The 18,519-nt window shown below is 41.1% G+C and overlaps 1 protein-coding gene across 1 annotated transcript in view; it reads right to left on the bottom strand.

Annotated features, from left to right (window-relative positions):
• Nucleotides 1-2,116: 2,116 nt before the first annotated feature.
• The window catches only part of LOC311092338 (NACHT, LRR and PYD domains-containing protein 3-like), a 45,425-nt gene continuing 29,022 nt past the window's right edge, over nucleotides 2,117-18,519 (bottom strand). Inside the window, exons 3-8 of the mRNA XM_084128992.1 lie at nucleotides 18,232-18,276; nucleotides 16,183-17,998; nucleotides 15,717-15,884; nucleotides 8,496-8,669; nucleotides 7,870-8,043; nucleotides 2,117-3,652 (exon numbers count right to left, since the gene is read on the bottom strand). Coding sequence (XP_083985118.1) covers nucleotides 3,646-3,652; nucleotides 7,870-8,043; nucleotides 8,496-8,669; nucleotides 15,717-15,884; nucleotides 16,183-17,998; nucleotides 18,232-18,276 — 2,384 coding nt within the window. The 3' untranslated portion in view covers nucleotides 2,117-3,645. The remainder of the gene's footprint in view (nucleotides 3,653-7,869; nucleotides 8,044-8,495; nucleotides 8,670-15,716; nucleotides 15,885-16,182; nucleotides 17,999-18,231; nucleotides 18,277-18,519) is intronic.

Here is an 18,519-nt window from a genome sequence, read left to right as displayed (position 1 = left end):
TTTGGATGTTTGGATGGAATTAAGAAATACACAAATAATCCTATTAAAGATTTATTGTACATTGACAATGCAATCATTAAAAACTGCTTACAAAAATGATACACCTGTAACCACATTGTATCAAGATTTATCAGTTTGCACAAAGAAAACAGAAACAACAGATCCTTTTATTTTTATTTTGTTTTTTTTAAAAGAATTATTTAGTATTTAATTTTCCTCTACTTCTCTTGCTGTTCATATTAGCTGGAAAACTGCATATTTCGACTGATTTTGATCATTTGGCAAATCTTTCAATATTTTTGAAAGAGTATTAAGAAGTAAATGGAACTGAGTTTCTTTGGCTTAGTGAGTATCCTAAATAATTTCTAAATAATTACTTTTATAAGATAATAGTTATCTCACTCTCTTCTTCTCTGTATCTCCTCTGTTTGCTTATCTAGTTTTACTAGTTTTGTGTATTTTTTTGTGATGTTTATTCCTCATTTAGGCATATAAATCGCTTTATAAAAACGTCTACTAAATGAATACATCTAAATGTAATAAATAATATTAAATAGACATTAAATAATATTGAAGATATTTGAAAATGTAAAAAAAAATGCATTATTGCTTAACTCATTGATGTATTTATTTAAAATTTACTATGCAATTCTATATGATTTTTTTTTTTTTTCTTTATTCATAGTTAATTGAGAGCAAAAAAATAAGATTTTTTTTTACAATGAAACGGAAGTACAAATGTAGGGCAGGCCTTGATTTTGTCTGTGGGGAATTGATTGGATGGTTGGATGATTGTGGTTTGCTATTGGTGGATCTCATGTGAGTGACAGGTTGCCCCACCCTCGTCATCAGAGAAGAGATGTCGCTGTTATTCTGATTCAAGATTACGAAGCACATGAAATTAATAAAATAATGATGTGCACGGATAAGTCATTTATATTTAACACTGCAAATGTTCCATAAAAAAAACAAGAATTGTCAAATTTGATTTCATACTAGTCTAGTGTTATTTGCAGCATCATCCGCCAGAGGGTGCCGAACAACAAACAGCCAAAGGTATAAATGAAAGAGAGTGAAACTGATTTTCATATTTATGTCAATTTATCCTAACCAATAGAATAGCCATATATAATGTTTATTCACCTAAAGAGCGTCTTACACGGTATACCGTAAGCTTTTCATGAGAGCTATTGGTGGATCTCATGTGAGTGACAGGTTGCCCCGCCCTCGTCATCAGAGAAGAGATGCTGCAAGAGGACATTAATCTGATTCAAGATTATTAAAACAATAATGGTGTGCACCGATTAATCATTTATAATAAACACTGCAATATTCCATAAAAAAACAAGAATTGTCCATTTTAATTTCACAGTGTTTTTATAGTTTACAAGTCTAGCTGTATTTACAGCATCATCCGCTAGAAGGCGCCGAACACAAAACAGCCAAACGTGTGAATGAAAATGCAGGAAACAGATTTTCATCACTATTAACACACTCACTATATGCTTTTAACCTCTGGTTTACTGTTCCCCATCTCACAAGCTCTATATGAGCAGTCACTTTGCTACTTTTGTTGTTTTTAGGAATGCTATGGTTTACAGTAGTGGTTAAACTTGGTATGAGGGACACTGGTATGAAATTTGATATAGTTTTATATAAATTAAACTTTATTGACATTTCCTATATCAATATACTAACCAATAGAATAGCCTTAACTTATGCTTAATCACATAAAGAGCATCTTACATAGTATACCGTAAGCTTTTCTTGAGATCTTGCTGCCTCTTACTTTCACACAAGAACTATTTTAGAAGCTGTCATTAAAACATTGAGAACATAATGAGGGAAATCAGCAACAGTGTGTATTATTTTTCTACATGTTTGTTTTAGATCAATTACAGATCATTTTGTATTTTTAAATTATACAGTAATTGCTTTTTTCAATATATACATTTCCTCACACCAATACATAAAATTGTATTGATACATTTGAAGAGTAAGTATTTGTAATATTGTAACAAAACTTTGTAATGTATTTGTGCCCATCTAATTACAAACCATTTCATTTTCAGACTAACTGGACCTACTCAAATGATGCTTAAGCTTTTCTGTCTGTTTCACTTTTTTTTATCCACACTTTATAATAATAATAATAATAATAATAATAACTTTATTTTCATATAGTGCCTTTAAAGGAGAACTCGGCAACTCTAGCGAACTCTAGCCACTTCTTCGCTGATTTTCCCTTTTGTTGTCGCATGTTTTCCCACGAGCTCCCCCTATAGCTGTGGGGGGGGCGGATATTTCACAACACGGTCATAAAAAACTCACTTGCAGCGGCCTCCTTCCCCTCTCTACCACTGCTCATGTGTGTTTGTTTTGATCAGAGCAAGCCAACTGTATCGTGTGGAGCTATGTCTACCGAGGTGGGTAATCTGGTAATACATCATACAAGCGTGTGTGTTTATGTAGAATTGCCGTAAAGCAATTCGTGTTTCGCGCTCGTTCTCGTTCTCGCTTCTCACGAGACTTCCAATTTCTATTTTGCCGGGACGGTAGTCCCCAAGTTGCAAGGTTGGTTTTCCACCTGGGAACGCTGGGGGGAGCGGGTAAAGTCACCAATATCACTAGAACAGGTTGTTTAACCATCCAAATGATTTCTAGACAGTTTTATTAAGTTAAAAAAGTTACCAAGTTCTCCTTTAAAGCAGCTTCTCAGAGCGCTTTACATAATAGAACAAATTAAAATAAAACACACACAAGAGAAAAATAAATAAAGATAAAATAAAATACAATTAAAAAGTCAAGTAAAAGCTAACCTAAAAAAAAATGTTTAAAATGAGATTTAAAATTACTTAGAGTCTGTGCATCTCTGATATTTGGAGGGAGAGCATTCCAAAGCCTAGGAGCATAGGATGAGAAAGTCCTGTCCCCTACAGTACGCAACCGAGTCTGCGGGACTGCCAATAGACCAGTTTGTGAAGAGCGTAAATGACGATTGGGTGTGTATAAAGTTAAAAGTGAAGACAAATACTGAGAGGCCAGACCATGCAGTGCCTTATATACACTTTAACTTATTTTCTAACCAGTTGGTCTCTAACTCATTTTGTAGTTCAATAAATTAACTTATAAACAGTTTCTAAATTATGACAACCACACCCTTTGACCTTGAATTCAACTCTGCACAGCTGCTTATTCACACACACACATAACTCTGCAACGCTCTCCAGCCTAACACTCACAGTACTACAGTGTCAATACTATAAGACATCATATAAATGTTATTTTCATTGTATTATAAAAACAATTCATATGAAACAGTTACATAATTGCCTATATATAAATAAACAAAATAATAAACCATTCTATGTAATAAATTAGCTAAATACGTCAAACAATGAGGCAGGGTAATTGCATTATTATGCATATTACACAACAATATGTAACTGATATTCATTCACTGACTCCAATCAGCAATTCAGTAACAGCGTCCAGTCAGAATTTCTCTACACAAAACCTGACGACACTCATCGGATCTCTCTGGATGATCAGGATATGGTTGATCCTCAAACACGTGTCATATTTCTGTTCTCCTCAGACAGAATGAGACAAGTGTCTGCTGTGTTTGGATCCTGTATGAGATACCTAGTATCTGAAGACCAGAAGAGAGAACAAATCAACATTAACCACAGATATGAGTGTGTGCTAACATACCTGTGTCATATTCCAAGATTTAAACTATAAAAACACACACATTTAATTAACGAGGATATTAATTATAATAAACAAATTATAAATGTTACATTATTAGTACATAAAGACATACCAGATTTCTGTAGTTTATAGATAAAGCTAATTAAGCAATATCACATGAGCAAGAAGGAAAAAACAGCACCTGTCTAATGCTTGTTTATAAGAAATAGTGAAGACGAATGGAAGAACCGTGTGTGTAAGACCCAAAACGTGTGTTAGCTTGTCAAAATGATCCCTTGATGGCAAAGTCAATGAAGCTTGAGAAGAAGATCCAGAGTCAAAACATGGAAGCACCTCAATTGTATGGGAGTATTTTTACCAAATAAGAAATCCATTGCTTTTGAGAAAAGGAGAACTCCGCTCAATTTTAACATTGAGCTCATTTTTTTGTACATTTGGAGTACTGTCAATACAGAGAACAACGACAAAAATCGGTGTTGCCTACACCGTGTTACCCTCTTTTTAAAATTTGCACCCTGTTGACTTCAATAGGGCATGTTATAAACCTGCTTTTAGCCTACAATAGACTGCCACATGAAATAAGCTTTTGTTTGCCAATTTTGCTCATATGTTAAATATAGTATGTTTTGTCAAAAATAAAGTCATCAAATAATACGTTTTGTATACTTTAGTTTTTACAAAGAAAGATTACACTTGAATTATTGTTGTAATTGTAACCTTTTTAATAAAAAATATATATTAACAAGGTAGATGTAAACAAACTATTAAAAGGTAAATCTATTTTTTTTCTTTAAATAATTTGTATTGTGTTTTATTAGTGACAAATTTGGGGAGAGGATAAATATTCCAAAACTGAAAATACAGTATGAGAATTAACTGCACAATTACTAGACATGTTTACCTTGGATATTATACAATTTGCAAGCACAATTGTGGAAAAATAAAAAAAATTGTGATGCTTCCAACTGTGAACCAATTTGGTAGTGTGTGTATATATATATATATATATATATATATATATATATATATATATGTGTGTGTGTGTGTGTGTGTATGCATATATATATATATATGTGTGTGTGTATGCATATATATATATATGTGTGTGTATATATATATATATATATATATATATATATATGTGTGTGTGTGTATGTATATATATGTAAATGTGTGTGTGTGTGTATATATGAAGAGTTCAGATGCAAAAGCCTCTAAATGCCATCTGAAATTTTCTTCTAGAATGATCATTTTTATGAAGCTTGTATATTTAAGTTAGCTATAGGTGACACACCTGAATGAATGGCTCATTAACCCTCTGAGGTCTGAGCTGTTTTCTGGGCCCTGGAGGTGTTCTGACATGCTCTGACATTTCTGGTTATATCTGTTACTTGTGACATTTTCATGGCTAAAGTCTAATTACACTGTATTCAGCACAAACTCTGCTACAATAATATATCAACAGCATGTATGTAAAAGTTTGTAGTTTTGAGATAATGACATTTATGCGTGGTTTTTGAAAATACAAAAAAAAATTCTCACTGAAATAAGGCCATGAAACCCATACTGATTATTTCTTCACAAGACTTTTGAAAATTGTATGACGTAGCCTAGAATATTTGCTGCAAAACTATGTGAAAATCACCCTGACTGCTCATTCAGATAAGACAATATATTGATTTAAAATTTTTACGACGTGTTTTGCGTGAAAAAGCCTTATGCGAGAGCTCATTAATATGTAAGCTTTTCTCACCTGAGAAAGACAAAGAACCTCCCCTAACGGCCCTATTAGGAGCTATCAGGCACCTATCATTCTGAGCAACCTTGCACAATACTGTAAATGAGGAGATTTAAAAAAGAATGGCTTTTAAATTGTTTGGATTTATTTACAACACAACATAGTCCAAAGATACACAACAAATGCCAAAAAAGCACTTCAAAGACAGAGACCTTTGTGCCATTCCTAAAAACACTGTACATACCTTTCATTTCCAAGATTTTCACTTTACCATGTTCACGTACTGAGACTCATGTGAATGTTGAAGTCCTCAGTGGCATCTGGGACCTGAAAAAAAAAGTGAACATACTGATATCAAGAAAAAGGCCTGCACGATTTTGGAAATAAATATTAGATTTTTCTGGTTAAAATTGCTTTTTAAAATTCCTTTTTAAAATTCACAGAATACACACACACGTTTCCAACGATATATAATAAAATGAACACCAGGTTTGTTGTGCCTTGTAGGCATAAGGTATATGCGCAGTGCGGATAAAATAATAATAACAATAAATAACCTATAGCAGCCTATAAATCTTTTTTCAGTATTTCAGTAACAACTAAGCTAGAGAAAAATATATTGATTATCATGTTACTTCAAATGTTTCCATCCGTTATGATGATATGAAATGAGATAATAATAAAAACATGAAGCCGTTTGGTGCGTTTTGCTTTCATCCAAAATATGATACATTCAAACGCGATCGCTTGCAAAATATGATACATTCAAACGCGATCGCTATCAAAAATATGATACATTCAAACGCGATCACGCTCAAATATAAAACATTATGGTTACCATAAACATATCTATGTTTGAGCAGATATCCACAAACACAGTAAACACGGGTCTAAATATTATAATATTCCCCATATATCTAGCAACAGTTCAACTGCAACGTGACATTTATGCAACAATAACAAACTAGGCTATGTAAGAATTTCTTACCTTATCTTTCTTGTCTTCAGATCGCGTTCTTCTTCTTCTGAGGTAGCCTAAATCCAATGTAAGCTCAGGCACGTCTTTCAAACTCGACGAAAAGTGAAGTGAAGTGTTTTGTTGTTGAGGTAACGAGCGCGTTCGCGTTCCATGTGGAGATTTGCATGTGAATATCTTTTGCGCGAGTAGGCGTGGCCAAATTAACTGTAATGAGCAAGCGTTTGAGAAGCTGGACATCTTGTTGGTTTTATACAAATTACGTAAACAGAGAATATTTGTTTTCGTTTTGAATCCGATTATTTAAAAGTACACACTTAAATGTTTATAAAGGTATATGGCTCATAAATGTGTGACAAGTATTCGCTGAGTTTTGTTTCAGTTTATAGACGTGCTCAAGAAAAAAAAGTTCACCGCGACAGAGAGGCAGAACGCACACCCTGTTTATTTTCTTTATTTTACAAAAGCACAATGTTTTGATTTGATTGTAAGTGGACACATACAAAAGGAGAAATATCACAGATTCTTTTTTTATATTTCTTTTTTCTGTATGACCATAAATGATGGAGTAATTTAAGTTTATAGTGCTAAAATGTGGAGAAAATCCGGCAAAACGCGCCCGCGCGTTTGCCGACCTCAGAGGGTTAAGTATGCAGGGGCATTGTCTCATCAGGTGTGAACTACTAAATATGCATGATCGTTTACGCCCCATCCGCATATTGCCTTTCCAAACTAAAAGTGTTTCACAAAACTTAAATCAATGTATCGTTTTATGTGAATGATTAGGCAGGGTGATTTTCACACCATTTAGAAGAAAAAACTCTAGGCAACGACATCCATTAGTCAAAAGTCTTATTGACACATATTAAGTATGTGTTTTGTGGCCTTATTTCTGAAACTTTCATTTTTAGTTTTTTCAATAACCATGCATAAACATCATTCTCTCAAAAATGAAAACATGTACATACATGTGGCTCACATATTATGGTAGTCCTGTTTGTGCTAAATGGAGTGTATTTTTTTTTTGCTATTGATATGTTTATAAGCAACTGAAAAAAAGCACAAATGTCAGGGCATGTCAGAACATCTCAAGGACCCCAAAAACACACCAGACCCCAGAGGGTTAATAAAAAAAACCTCTGCCATTTCTTCACAAGTTCTTTTAAATGTCACTTTGTATTTAAGAAACACGTGCCCTTTAGTCAGAATTCAAATGAGCCATTTTAATCTAGATTAATTCCAAGATTACAGTGAGATTAATCTGATTTAAAAAAATTAATGTATGCCCACCACTAAAAATAAGTAATCTTTTCCTTCATGCATCTCTACTTCAGACCCTTTCGACGTTTTACTCCACTGTACACTTGTAGATGGTAAGACTGAAAAACAAAAATGAATCTTGTCAATCACAAGATGAGATGAATCTTTCTGCTCAACATACTTGAGTTTGTTCAGTGTGCAGTTTGGATCCTTCAGTAGATCAGAGAGCATCTTGACTTCTGATTTTCCCAGGTGATTTTTTCTCAGTCCCAGCTCTCTCAGGTGTGAGGGGTTTGAACGCAGAGCTGAAGCCAGATAACCACAGCCTTCATCTGTCACCTTACAGTGACACATTCTACAAACATAGACAGAAATAAAGAAGATATATGAGACATTAGAACTCACAACAAAAGCTTGTTAAATCTTTTGAATAATTACCCATCCATTTAATATAAACTGATAAGAGTTTAATATTTTCCATTTCATAAACTATAAGTTCTGCTGAAAGGAGAATATGGTTCTGATCACCAGTTGATCTATACAGCCATCTACCAGATACCGAGGATCATAAGCACATAGATTTGTATCTCCTAAAAGAAATAGCCATGTTCGAGTAAGTTTGAGTTTTAGGTTCTGAGTAAATGAAGTGCTGTTGACAGTCACACATTCTATACAACAATATCCTTCTTTTCATTTTGACTCTTATACACACATATACAAAATTAATGCATTAAAGAATTTACTTAACATTAAATATATCGTTATCATTAATAATACTTCAATATACTGAATGAATGAATCTCAAACCTCAGTATTTCCAGCTGACAAGTTTGGCTCTTCAGTCCAAAAGAGAGCAGCTTCACTCCTGAATCATGCAAGTCATTGTTACTCATGTCCAGCTCTATCAGACGGGAGTTTGATGATTGTAGAACTGATGCAACAATTTCACAGCTCTGGCCAGTGAGATTACAGCGTTCCAACCTGAACAGAATAATAAAAAACTGAATAATTACAAATTCATTTTTTATTTATTGATTAAATTGGGATTATCATTTTTGAAAGATACTTGTTATTTTGAAAATAAAGGTGAATTTTGATTGTCAGCAAAGTTATCTCTACAGCCAGATAAAGTAGTAAAGATGAAAACTTACATATGTTAACATTAAAACACAATGTCATAAAACAGTTTAAACATAGTTAAACATAAATTTGTAAACATGAAACTGTAGTCTTATCCTTTGAATTTAAACCTCTTGTTTTCCGGTGAGGGACTAAATCTTGATACACACGCATCATGAAAAATCATGCAACACATCTAAAAGAATATACTAAAGCTAAATATACTACAAAGTTTTGTAGTTTTTTTTTTTTTTTTTGTAGGACAGTTTTATTGAAAACGTACTTGGTTACTTACGTAACCTCGGTTCCCTTAGAGATAAGGGAACGAGTACTGCGTTGCAAACGCTGTGGGAAAACTCCTTTTCTCGAGAATATTGAAGCCTTTATTTTAAAACGCATTGCTGCAGCATAAGCGAGAGCATCAGGCTCGCGCGAGCTAGCTGATAGGCTATGCTGCATGCAACTGCACGAACCAATGGCGAGAGAGCAGAGGCGCACGAACCAATCAGAGAGCTTGGCGCCCTGCCATACTCGAGCGCGCCAGATAGGGCGTGGCAGAAGAGTATAAATACAGAGAAATCTCGCCATAAAACAGGTCTAATCGACTGAACGAAAATACCTGATGTTCGAGGATAGCACGGCAGGGCAACGCAGTACTCGTTCCCTTATCTCTAAGGGAACCGAGGTTACGTAAGTAACCAAGTACGTTCCCTTACGAGAACGTTCTCTCGTACTGCGTTGCAAACGCTGTGGGAACACTTTTTAAAACGCCGTGCTAAGTCTCGTGGCTACTCTAATCCAGGAATTTCCGGGATAGAAAGTAGCCAGAATACCACAGACCAGAACATCGGGTCTAAAGATACTTGGTGTGTACATAGGCTAGGGCGAAAGGGGCCAGCCCATGTAAAGTTCCCATACAACTTAGAAATTTAACCCGGATCGGAGAGCCGAGGTTAGATTGAGAGAACCCGTGCTTGTAAAGCAGGGACCTCTAAGTTATAAAATCTCGCAAATGTGGACGGAGCTGACCAGCCTGCCGCCGCACAAATGTCTTCAATAGAGACACCACTAGTCCAAGCCCACGAGGAGGCGATGCCTCTCGTGGAGTGAGCTCTGACACCCATGGGGCAAGGAAGGCCCAGTGAGGTGTATGCTAAAGCAATAGCATCAACTATCCATCTGGATAGCGTGAGTTTCGTGACCGGCAACCCTTTGGTTCGGCCCCCGAAACAGACAAAGAGCTGTTCGGACTGCCTAAACGAGGCCGAACGCTCCAAGTATAATCTCAACGCTCTAACAGGGCAGAGCGTATGAGCATCACTGTCTTCTCCCGAAACTGGGAGGGCCGACAGCGAAATTACCTGCGCTCTGAACGGAGTAGAGAGCACCTTAGGCACGTAACCGTGTTTTGGCTTCAAAAGGACTTTAGAGTCGTTGGGGCCAAACTCAAGACAGGAAGCGCTTATGGAAAGCGCATGTAAGTCCCCTACTCTTTTGACTGACGCCAGTGCCAGTAACAGAGCAGTTTTCAGGGAAAGGGACTTTAGGTCCGTGGACCCCAAGGGTTCAAAGGGGGGTCCCTTGAGGGCCCGTAGAACCAGAGAAAGATCCCAGGCCGGCACTGAGGGAGGCCGAGGCGGGTTGAGCCTCCTGGCTCCTTTAAGGAAGCGAACAATAAGGTCGCATTTTCCCAGAGAAGAGCCAGCCACCAAAACGTGAAAAGCCGCGATGGCTGCCACGTACACTTTGAGTGTGGACGGGGAACGTCCCGCGTCCAACAGCTCCTGGAGAAAGGAAAGAACCAACGGTACTTCACAAGAGTGAGGGTCGAGGTTTCGAGCCTGACACCAGCTGGAAAACACTGACCATTTAAGGTGGTAGAGACGTCTAGTAGACGGAGCTCTAGCCTCCAGAATAGTATTCAGGACGCCCTCTGGGAGGTCCTGGGGTAGCCGTTGAGCGGCCAGGCATGAAGGGCCCACAAGTCGGGACGGGGGTGCCATATCCTTCTGTTCGCTTGAGCCAATAAGTCGCTCCTCAGAGGAATTGGCCAAGGGTCTGAAACTGACAGCTGCATCAGCTCTGGGAACCAAGATTGGGACCGCCAGAGAGGAGCTATCAAGAGGATCGCACACCCCGTGTTCCTGATCCGTTCGATGACCTGAGGCAGCATCGAGACCGGAGGAAACGCGTAAAGGGGACGATTGGGCCAGTCGTGGGCCAGCGCGTCCTTTTTCTTCGAAAAGAAGATTGGGCAGTGACAGTTGTCTTCTGAGGCGAAGAGGTCTACCTCTGCCTGTCCGAAGATTTCCCATAATAGGAGAACTGTCTGGGGGTGGAGAGACCATTCCTCTGGGGGAACGTTGCCCCGAGAGAGCATGTCTGCTCCTGTATTCAACGTGCCCGGCACGTGAGCTGCTCTGAGCGAGCGCAGATTGGTCTGAGCCCAAAGTAGCAGCTGGGTAGCTATGGCGAGCAGATTGCGGGATCTGAGACCGCCCTGGCGATTTATGTAGGACACCACTGACATGTTGTCCGTCCGGACCAAGATATGGTGTCCTGCCAGGTGTGGAAGGAAGGTTTTTAGGGCCAGAAAAACTGCTCTCATCTCGAGGTAGTTTATGTGTAGGCGTTTCTCCGAGCTCGACCAGAGGCCGGAGGCAGGCCTGCCCTCGTACAGGGCTCCCCAACCTGAGTTGGAGGCATCTGTCGAAATGACCCTCCTTTCTGAGACCACTCCCATGCTCACGCCCTGCTGATACCAGCTGGCGTTCATCCAAGGGGCCAGTGCTAGAATGCAATGCTGGTCCACCCTGATGTTCAGGATACCTGTACGCCAAGCGTGAGGGGGTACCCGAGGTGCTAGCCACAGCTGAAGAGGACGCATGCGCAGTAGACCTAGTTGGAGTACTGAAGCTGCCGAAGCCATAAGGCCCAAAATCCTCTGATACGTTCGAAGGGGTACATGAGTGCCCTTCGTGAACGACGCGGCGAGCTGTTGGATTGAGAGAGCGCGGGTAGAAGTGGGCCACGCTCTCATAAGTACGGAGTCTAGAACTGTTCCCAGGAACGTGATACGCTGACTGGGGGACAGAATACTCTTGGAGAAGTTCACCCTGAGCCCCAGGCATTCTAAATGACTGAGAAGCCAGGCTTTGTGAGTATTGGACTCCGCCTCTGACTGAGTCAAAATGAGCCAGTCGTCGAGGTAGTTCAGGATGCGCATTCCCCGCTGTCTCAGGGGGGAGAGAGCTGCATCCATGCATTTCGTGAACGTACGAGGTGCCAGTGCCAGTCCAAAAGGTAGAACTGTGTACTGGTATGTCTGCCCCTCGAAGGCGAATCTCAAGAATGGCCTGTGGTGGGGGTTCACTTGGATGTGAAAGTACGCGTCTTTTAGATCCACTGAAAAGAACCAATCGCCTGGGCGAATTTGCGCCAGGATGTGTTTGGTTGTAAGCATTCTGAACGGCCGTGTCATGAGGGCTTTGTTCAGATGCCTGAGATCTAAAATGGGTCTTAAGCCGCCGTCCTTCTTCGGAACGAGGAAGTAACGGCTGTAAAACCCTGACTCGCTTAGTGCAGCGGGAACTCTCTCGATAGCCCCCTTTGCCAGCAGACCCTGTACTTCGGTGCGGAGGACATGAACTAGTGTGCTCCTTACTGAAGTTTGAATAACCGCTCGAAAGCGTGGTGGTCTGCGGGAGAACTGAAGCGAGTAACCGCGCTTTATGATGTTCATTACCCACTCTGAGACTCCGGGTATGGCCTGCCATGCCAGAGCCCGATGAACCAGAGGTATGATCATATCTGAAGACTGAGCGCCCGGAGACGGGGGCTCGACTAGACATGAAAGTGAAATTTTGCTCGATTTGTGCTTTTTGTGGGTCGCTGTTAAAACAGCGTTTGTGTGCAGAGGTGCATGACAGATAGCAGGCCCTATTTCTGCATTTAAAACTACTCCAGCCGCCTGAACTGAAGAGGGGGCTGTGAGCAGTGTTCGAGCGATCTTCGGGGCTGGTCCGGCCGCGGCGGGACATGAACCCCTCTTTCTGCCGGTTAGGACGGCTTCTTCGGCTCGAGGTCGAGCGTGAGCTTCGGTCTGGGTCCCTGGCGCTTAGGGAAAGGGTAACGTTTCGCTGGCTTTAAGCGCTGACCGGTCTCAGCCGCTGGGCGGGGCTGATGAACCTGAGGAACTGACTTCTCTGGCCGCGGCGCGCTCTTGGGACGCCGTGAAGCCGAGCTGGAGCGTTTGGGGAGAAAGTGCTTCATAGCACTAGAAGCCTTCTGTGCTTCGGTGAAGCGCTCCGCGAAGCCGCTGACAGATGGGCCGAAGAGACCAGATGTGGAGATCGGAGAGTCTAAGAAGGCGGTTCTATCTGCGTCCTTGATCTCCGTCAAGTTAAGCCACAGGTGGCGCTCAAGCACAATCAAACTGGCCATGCTGCGGCCGAGAGCTTGAGCGGTGGTCTTCGTGGCCCGAAGCGCCAAGTCTGAAGCGCTACGGAGGTCTTTCAGGGTGTCCGGGAAAGGGCCTGACTCATCCATGGAGCGGAGGAGTTTGGCCTGGAACGCCTGAAGTGTGGCCATGGCGTGAATCCCCGAGGCAGCTTGGCCAGCGGTGGCGTAGGCACGGGCGGCCAAAGCTGAAGTGGCCCTGCAGGGCTTAGACGGCAGCGTCATCTTAGACCTCCAACTGCCTGCAGTGGGAGGACATAAATGGACGGCGACCGCTTCTTCGATGGGGGGAAGAGACACGTAGCCCTTCTCTTCAGCGCCGTCGACAGAGGAGAGGGTGTGAGAAGCGGAAGTGCGCGTTCGCGCTGAAAAGGGCGCGCGCCAGCTTTTAGTGAGCTCCTCGTGGACCTCCGGCAGAAAAGGAGCGGCGCGCTGACGGGGGGCCTGTTGGCGGCCCGGCAGGTACCACTCGTCGAGGCGGCCTCTTGCAGGTTCAGCTGGGGAAAGCCAGTTGAGTCCTAGTTCGTCGACAGCGCGAGACATGACACGGAAAAGTTCGGCGTCGATGTTCGCACGTGTGTCAGGACGATCGCTCAGAGAAGAGGGGGCGGGGTCCACAGAGCCCGACCATTCCTCGCTCTCGGATGCCGCCACAGAAACAGCGTCATCCTCATCCGCCGATCCGCCAAAAGAAACGAGTCCCGCCGCTTCGAGAGAGGGGCGTTGGTCGCTTCTCACGAACAGAACCGGGGATTGGGAGGCGGGTGAAGCACGCGGGGAGAGACCCGGCGTGAGCTCTTCAACCTCACCGCTTTTGGGGATCCTCTGATCTCGTCGCTTCTTCCTACGGGGCTCGTGGGGCGCCGAAGACGGAAGTGAAGCGGGTTCGCCCTCTGAAGTAGCGAGGGCGAGACGTGACCGGAGAACCGCCATGGTCATGCTGTCGCAGTGTGGACAGCCGCCTTTAGTGAGCGCTGCCTCGGTGTGCTCAGGACCGAGACAGACCGCGCACAGTGTGTGTCTGTCAGACACATGCAGGGAAACCCCGCAGGACTCGCAAACAGACATTTGAAACAACGCTGTTCGCGCGCTGTGAAAACAGCGGTATGCTCTTTTAGATAGTGCAAAAAGGATACTCGTCGGATGCCACAGGGAAACGCTCAGCCGGCGATCTGCGAGGATGATCTGCCAAAACCTGAAGCTGTTCCGCTGAAGGGCTTCTCAACGACGAGCGGCTTCTCTCTGGAGATTTCAGCGAAGAGGTGAGTCTCGAAGCTGAAGGAGATTAGATCTGTTTTATGGCGAGATTTCTCTGTATTTATACTCTTCTGCCACGCCCTATCTGGCGCGCTCGAGTATGGCAGGGCGCCAAGCTCTCTGATTGGTTCGTGCGCCTCTGCTCTCTCGCCATTGGTTCGTGCAGTTGCATGCAGCATAGCCTATCAGCTAGCTCGCGCGAGCCTGATGCTCTCGCTTATGCTGCAGCAATGCGTTTTAAAATAAAGGCTTCAATATTCTCGAGAAAAGGAGTTTTCCCACAGCGTTTGCAACGCAGTACGAGAGAACGTTCTCGTAAGGGAACCAGAGTTATGCAGTAAAGCTGCAGTCTACAGCAATGACAATAGCGAGAACGAGACAACTGCATAAACATAAACAGGCAGTAGTCCGGGCAGGCAGCAAACCTAAATAGTCCAAAAGTAAGCAGAGTTCAGGGCAGGTAGTAAACAAAAATAATCCAAAAGGCAGACGACAGAGAATCAAATACGAGTAACAGTCCAAATTAAACACAGGTATAACAATCCACAATGAATAAATGCTCAGAAAAGATCACAGAGGCAAATCAAGACTTTGCAAAATGGTGGGGGTGTGATCTGCTTAAGCAGTGTGTGTGTGTGTGTGTGTGTGTGTGTGTGTGTGTGTGTGTGATGAAATACAGATGAGAGTGCAATCATTCCCAGGAATGAGGGCCTATGGGAAATTAAGTCCCAATGAGAAAGTCAATATTTGGGTGATGGCTCCCTCTGGTGGTGCGAAGGAGCAATGCGGGATCCTCACTTGTAACAGTCATCTTGCTTACAGTGATATTGGAGGACCAAATTTAGTATTTTTAATAAAATATACATGTACAGGCAAATAGATGAACCCAGAATATGAACACAATGTGCAAAGAGTCATGTAAATTGTTTTCCCATAGGAAACCATTATAAAGAAAAACAATTAACATGCATTTAGCGCACTGAATTCAAATTCTGGGTTCAAATTCATCTGTTTGCCTGTATATATTATGCATCATCAATATGGTGTATACTGAATTTCATATAATAAAATTGCTATCTATGTGCATTAAGGCATGTTAAGCATTTCCATATTAAACATTTTAGAACGTCCCAGTGTTTTTAGTGATTGAAATACTGAGGTGGGTGTTGTATAAGGATTGAATGAATCACAAACCTCAGTGTTTTCAACTGACAACTCTTCAGTCCACCAGAAAGCAGCCTCACCCCTGAGTCACGCAGGCTATTCCAACTCATGTCCAGCTCTATCAGGGGTGAGTTTGGTGTCTGCAGGGCCAAAGCCACAGTTTCACAGCAGGTGTCATCGAGAAAACATGAGGAGAGTCTGTAAAAACAGGATATTTGTCCATGGCATTTATAGTGTGTTTATCTTGTAGGATAAGTGTTTGTAGTAAGAGTGATATATGTCATGTTCCTGTATGCTGGAAGTGATGTGACAGTCAAGTGACAATAACTTTCAAACATATGTCTATAAAATCATTGTTTAGAAAATCTTTAGAAAATACAGATTTTACTTTCCAAAATCAATTAAAAAAAAATATATACTTCACACTGCATCTTAGGCTATCATTTATTTACAGAGTTAAAAACTCTGATTAAACAGCTATCAACAAGTTTCTTACTCTGCTTTTCTGCAGCATCTCACAGCTGGCAGAAGATTCATTTGGCCTCCAGATCCAGTATTGTACATACTCAGGTTGAACTCATCCAGCACCTCCTCTGACATCAGCAATATGTAAGCAATCAATGAGCACATGGAAGACGAGAGTGTTCTTTCTGGAGATGATCTAAAGTATCTTTGTATTTCTGTATAAAATGAACTGTCATTGAGTTCCAGTAAGCAGTAGAACAGGTTGACTGAAACTTCATGTGAGATGTCCCGCTTTTGTAATAGTTCTGTAATGTGCTCAGTTATTTCTGTGACGCTGTCTTTGCTGTCTTCAGTGTGTGTGAACAGGCCTCTGAGCATGTTTTGATTGGACTCCAGTGAAATGCCCAGCAGAAACCGTAAAAATAGGTCCAAATGTCCTTTCTGACTTTGCATGGCTTTCTTAACAGCTTTCTTTAGTAAATTATGTAAACCAACATTTTTGGGGGTTTTGTATCTTTTAAACAGAGGGAGTAACAGTTTTTTTGTTTTTTCACTAAAAAACTCCAGTTCATCCATGTTCTTGTTCAGGTAGCAGAGGAACACATGCAATGCAGCGAGGAACTCTTGAACAGTTAGATGAACAAAGCAGAAGACCTTCACCTCATGACGTCCAGCTTCTTGCTGAAATATCTCAGTGAGCATTCCTGTGGACTCAAAGTCTTCACTCACATCAATCCCACATGCTTTCAGATCCTCCTCATAGAACACTATGTTTTCCTTCTTCAGTTGTTCAAACGCTAGCTTAGCTAACTTCAAAATCATTTCTTTATTGGAATCTAAGAGCTTGGTACGTTCTCTTTCTGTTTTTCTGTCAAACTTCTGGCTCTTCATGTTCATCTGTATCAGCAGGAAGTGGATGTACATTTCAGTGAGTGTCGTGTTGATGTTCTCTACATTGTTCCCAATGGAGATGTCCTGAAGAACAGTGGCTGTGATCCAACAGAACACGGGAATGTAACACATGATGTAGAGACTACGAGATTTCTTAATGTGTGAGATTATTCTGGAGGCCTGAGTCTCATCTTTGATTCTCTTTCTGAAATACTCCTCCTTGTGCTGGTCAGTGAATCCTCGTACCTCAGTGAACAACCCTACACACTCCGGAGGGATCTGATTGGCTGCTGCTGGTCGTGATGTCACCCAGACGTGAGCTGATGGAAGCAGAGTCCCGTTCACCAGACTTGAAAAAAGTTCATCTATAGATGATCGCTCCTCAAAGCTTTCAATTTCACTGTCAAAATCCAAAGTCAGTTGACTCTCATCCAGTCCATCAAAGATAAATGCAAGCTTACAACTATATATCTTACATATCTTTGCTTTTTCCAGGTCCTTCAGTTCAGAATTAAATTTCTGTAGAATCTCATGCAGACTGATCTCTCTGACTTTAATGCAGTTAATCTTTCGGAACGGAAGCAGGAAAACACAGTCTATATCCTGATTGGCTTTTCCTTCTGCCCAGTCCAGAATGAACTTGTGCACTGAGACCGTTTTTCCAATGCCAGCAATGCCTTTGGTCAGCACAATCTTTTTCTTATTTTTATTCTGACTAAATACATCATTGCATTTTATTGGCCTGCTCTGTGATTTATGGGGTTTAAAGGCTTTATCAATCTGCAGAATCTCATGTTCTTGATTTACTTCTTTAAGATCCCCCTCCGTAATGAAGAGTTCTGTGAAAACATCCCTGAGATCTGCTTCATTTTCCTTTTTACACTCAAAGATGTGCTCTACTTTCTCCTTCATCTGCATTTTGTGAGTTTCCAAGAATTCCTGCAGCCAGAAATCATCTGTTATGAAAAATATAAATAAACATGTAAAGCTGTGAACAAAACAACAATAGAAAATTAAACACAAAGGTTTTTCACATTCGAATGATTATCATTAAAATCAACTGGAGCAAGCATATGGTATTTAAATTCATAGTAATGAAAGCAGTTCTGTTCTGTACTGAGATCAATATACATCAAACATGTTAAAATAATTTCTGATTCCGCTGTAAGGATGTTTAAGGTTAATTTACCTTGTTTTCTTGGACGTTTCTCAGCTGGCTCTAATGATGTTCGCACTGTGAAGAGAGAGAAAAGAATGAGACTTTATGTTCATCAAGGTATACTAAATAAAGCTCTGCATCGTGATTCAACACTTCATTAAACAGCACAACTATTAAATAATTAACTAAATCCGCATATCAGAGTGATTTCTTAAGGATCATGTGACACTGAAGACCGAGTAATAATGCTGAAAATTCCACTGTGAAATTTTTCCTGTGATGGCAACATAGGAAAAAATCATTTCTAAAATGATATTC

The sequence above is a fragment of the Abramis brama genome (genome assembly GCF_963993115.1).
Source record: "Abramis brama genome assembly, chromosome: 11".
Taxonomy (NCBI): Eukaryota; Metazoa; Chordata; class Actinopteri; order Cypriniformes; family Leuciscidae; genus Abramis; species Abramis brama.
The sequence above is the reverse complement of the archived record's forward strand: the minus strand, read 5'-3'. Positions and strand labels throughout refer to the sequence as shown.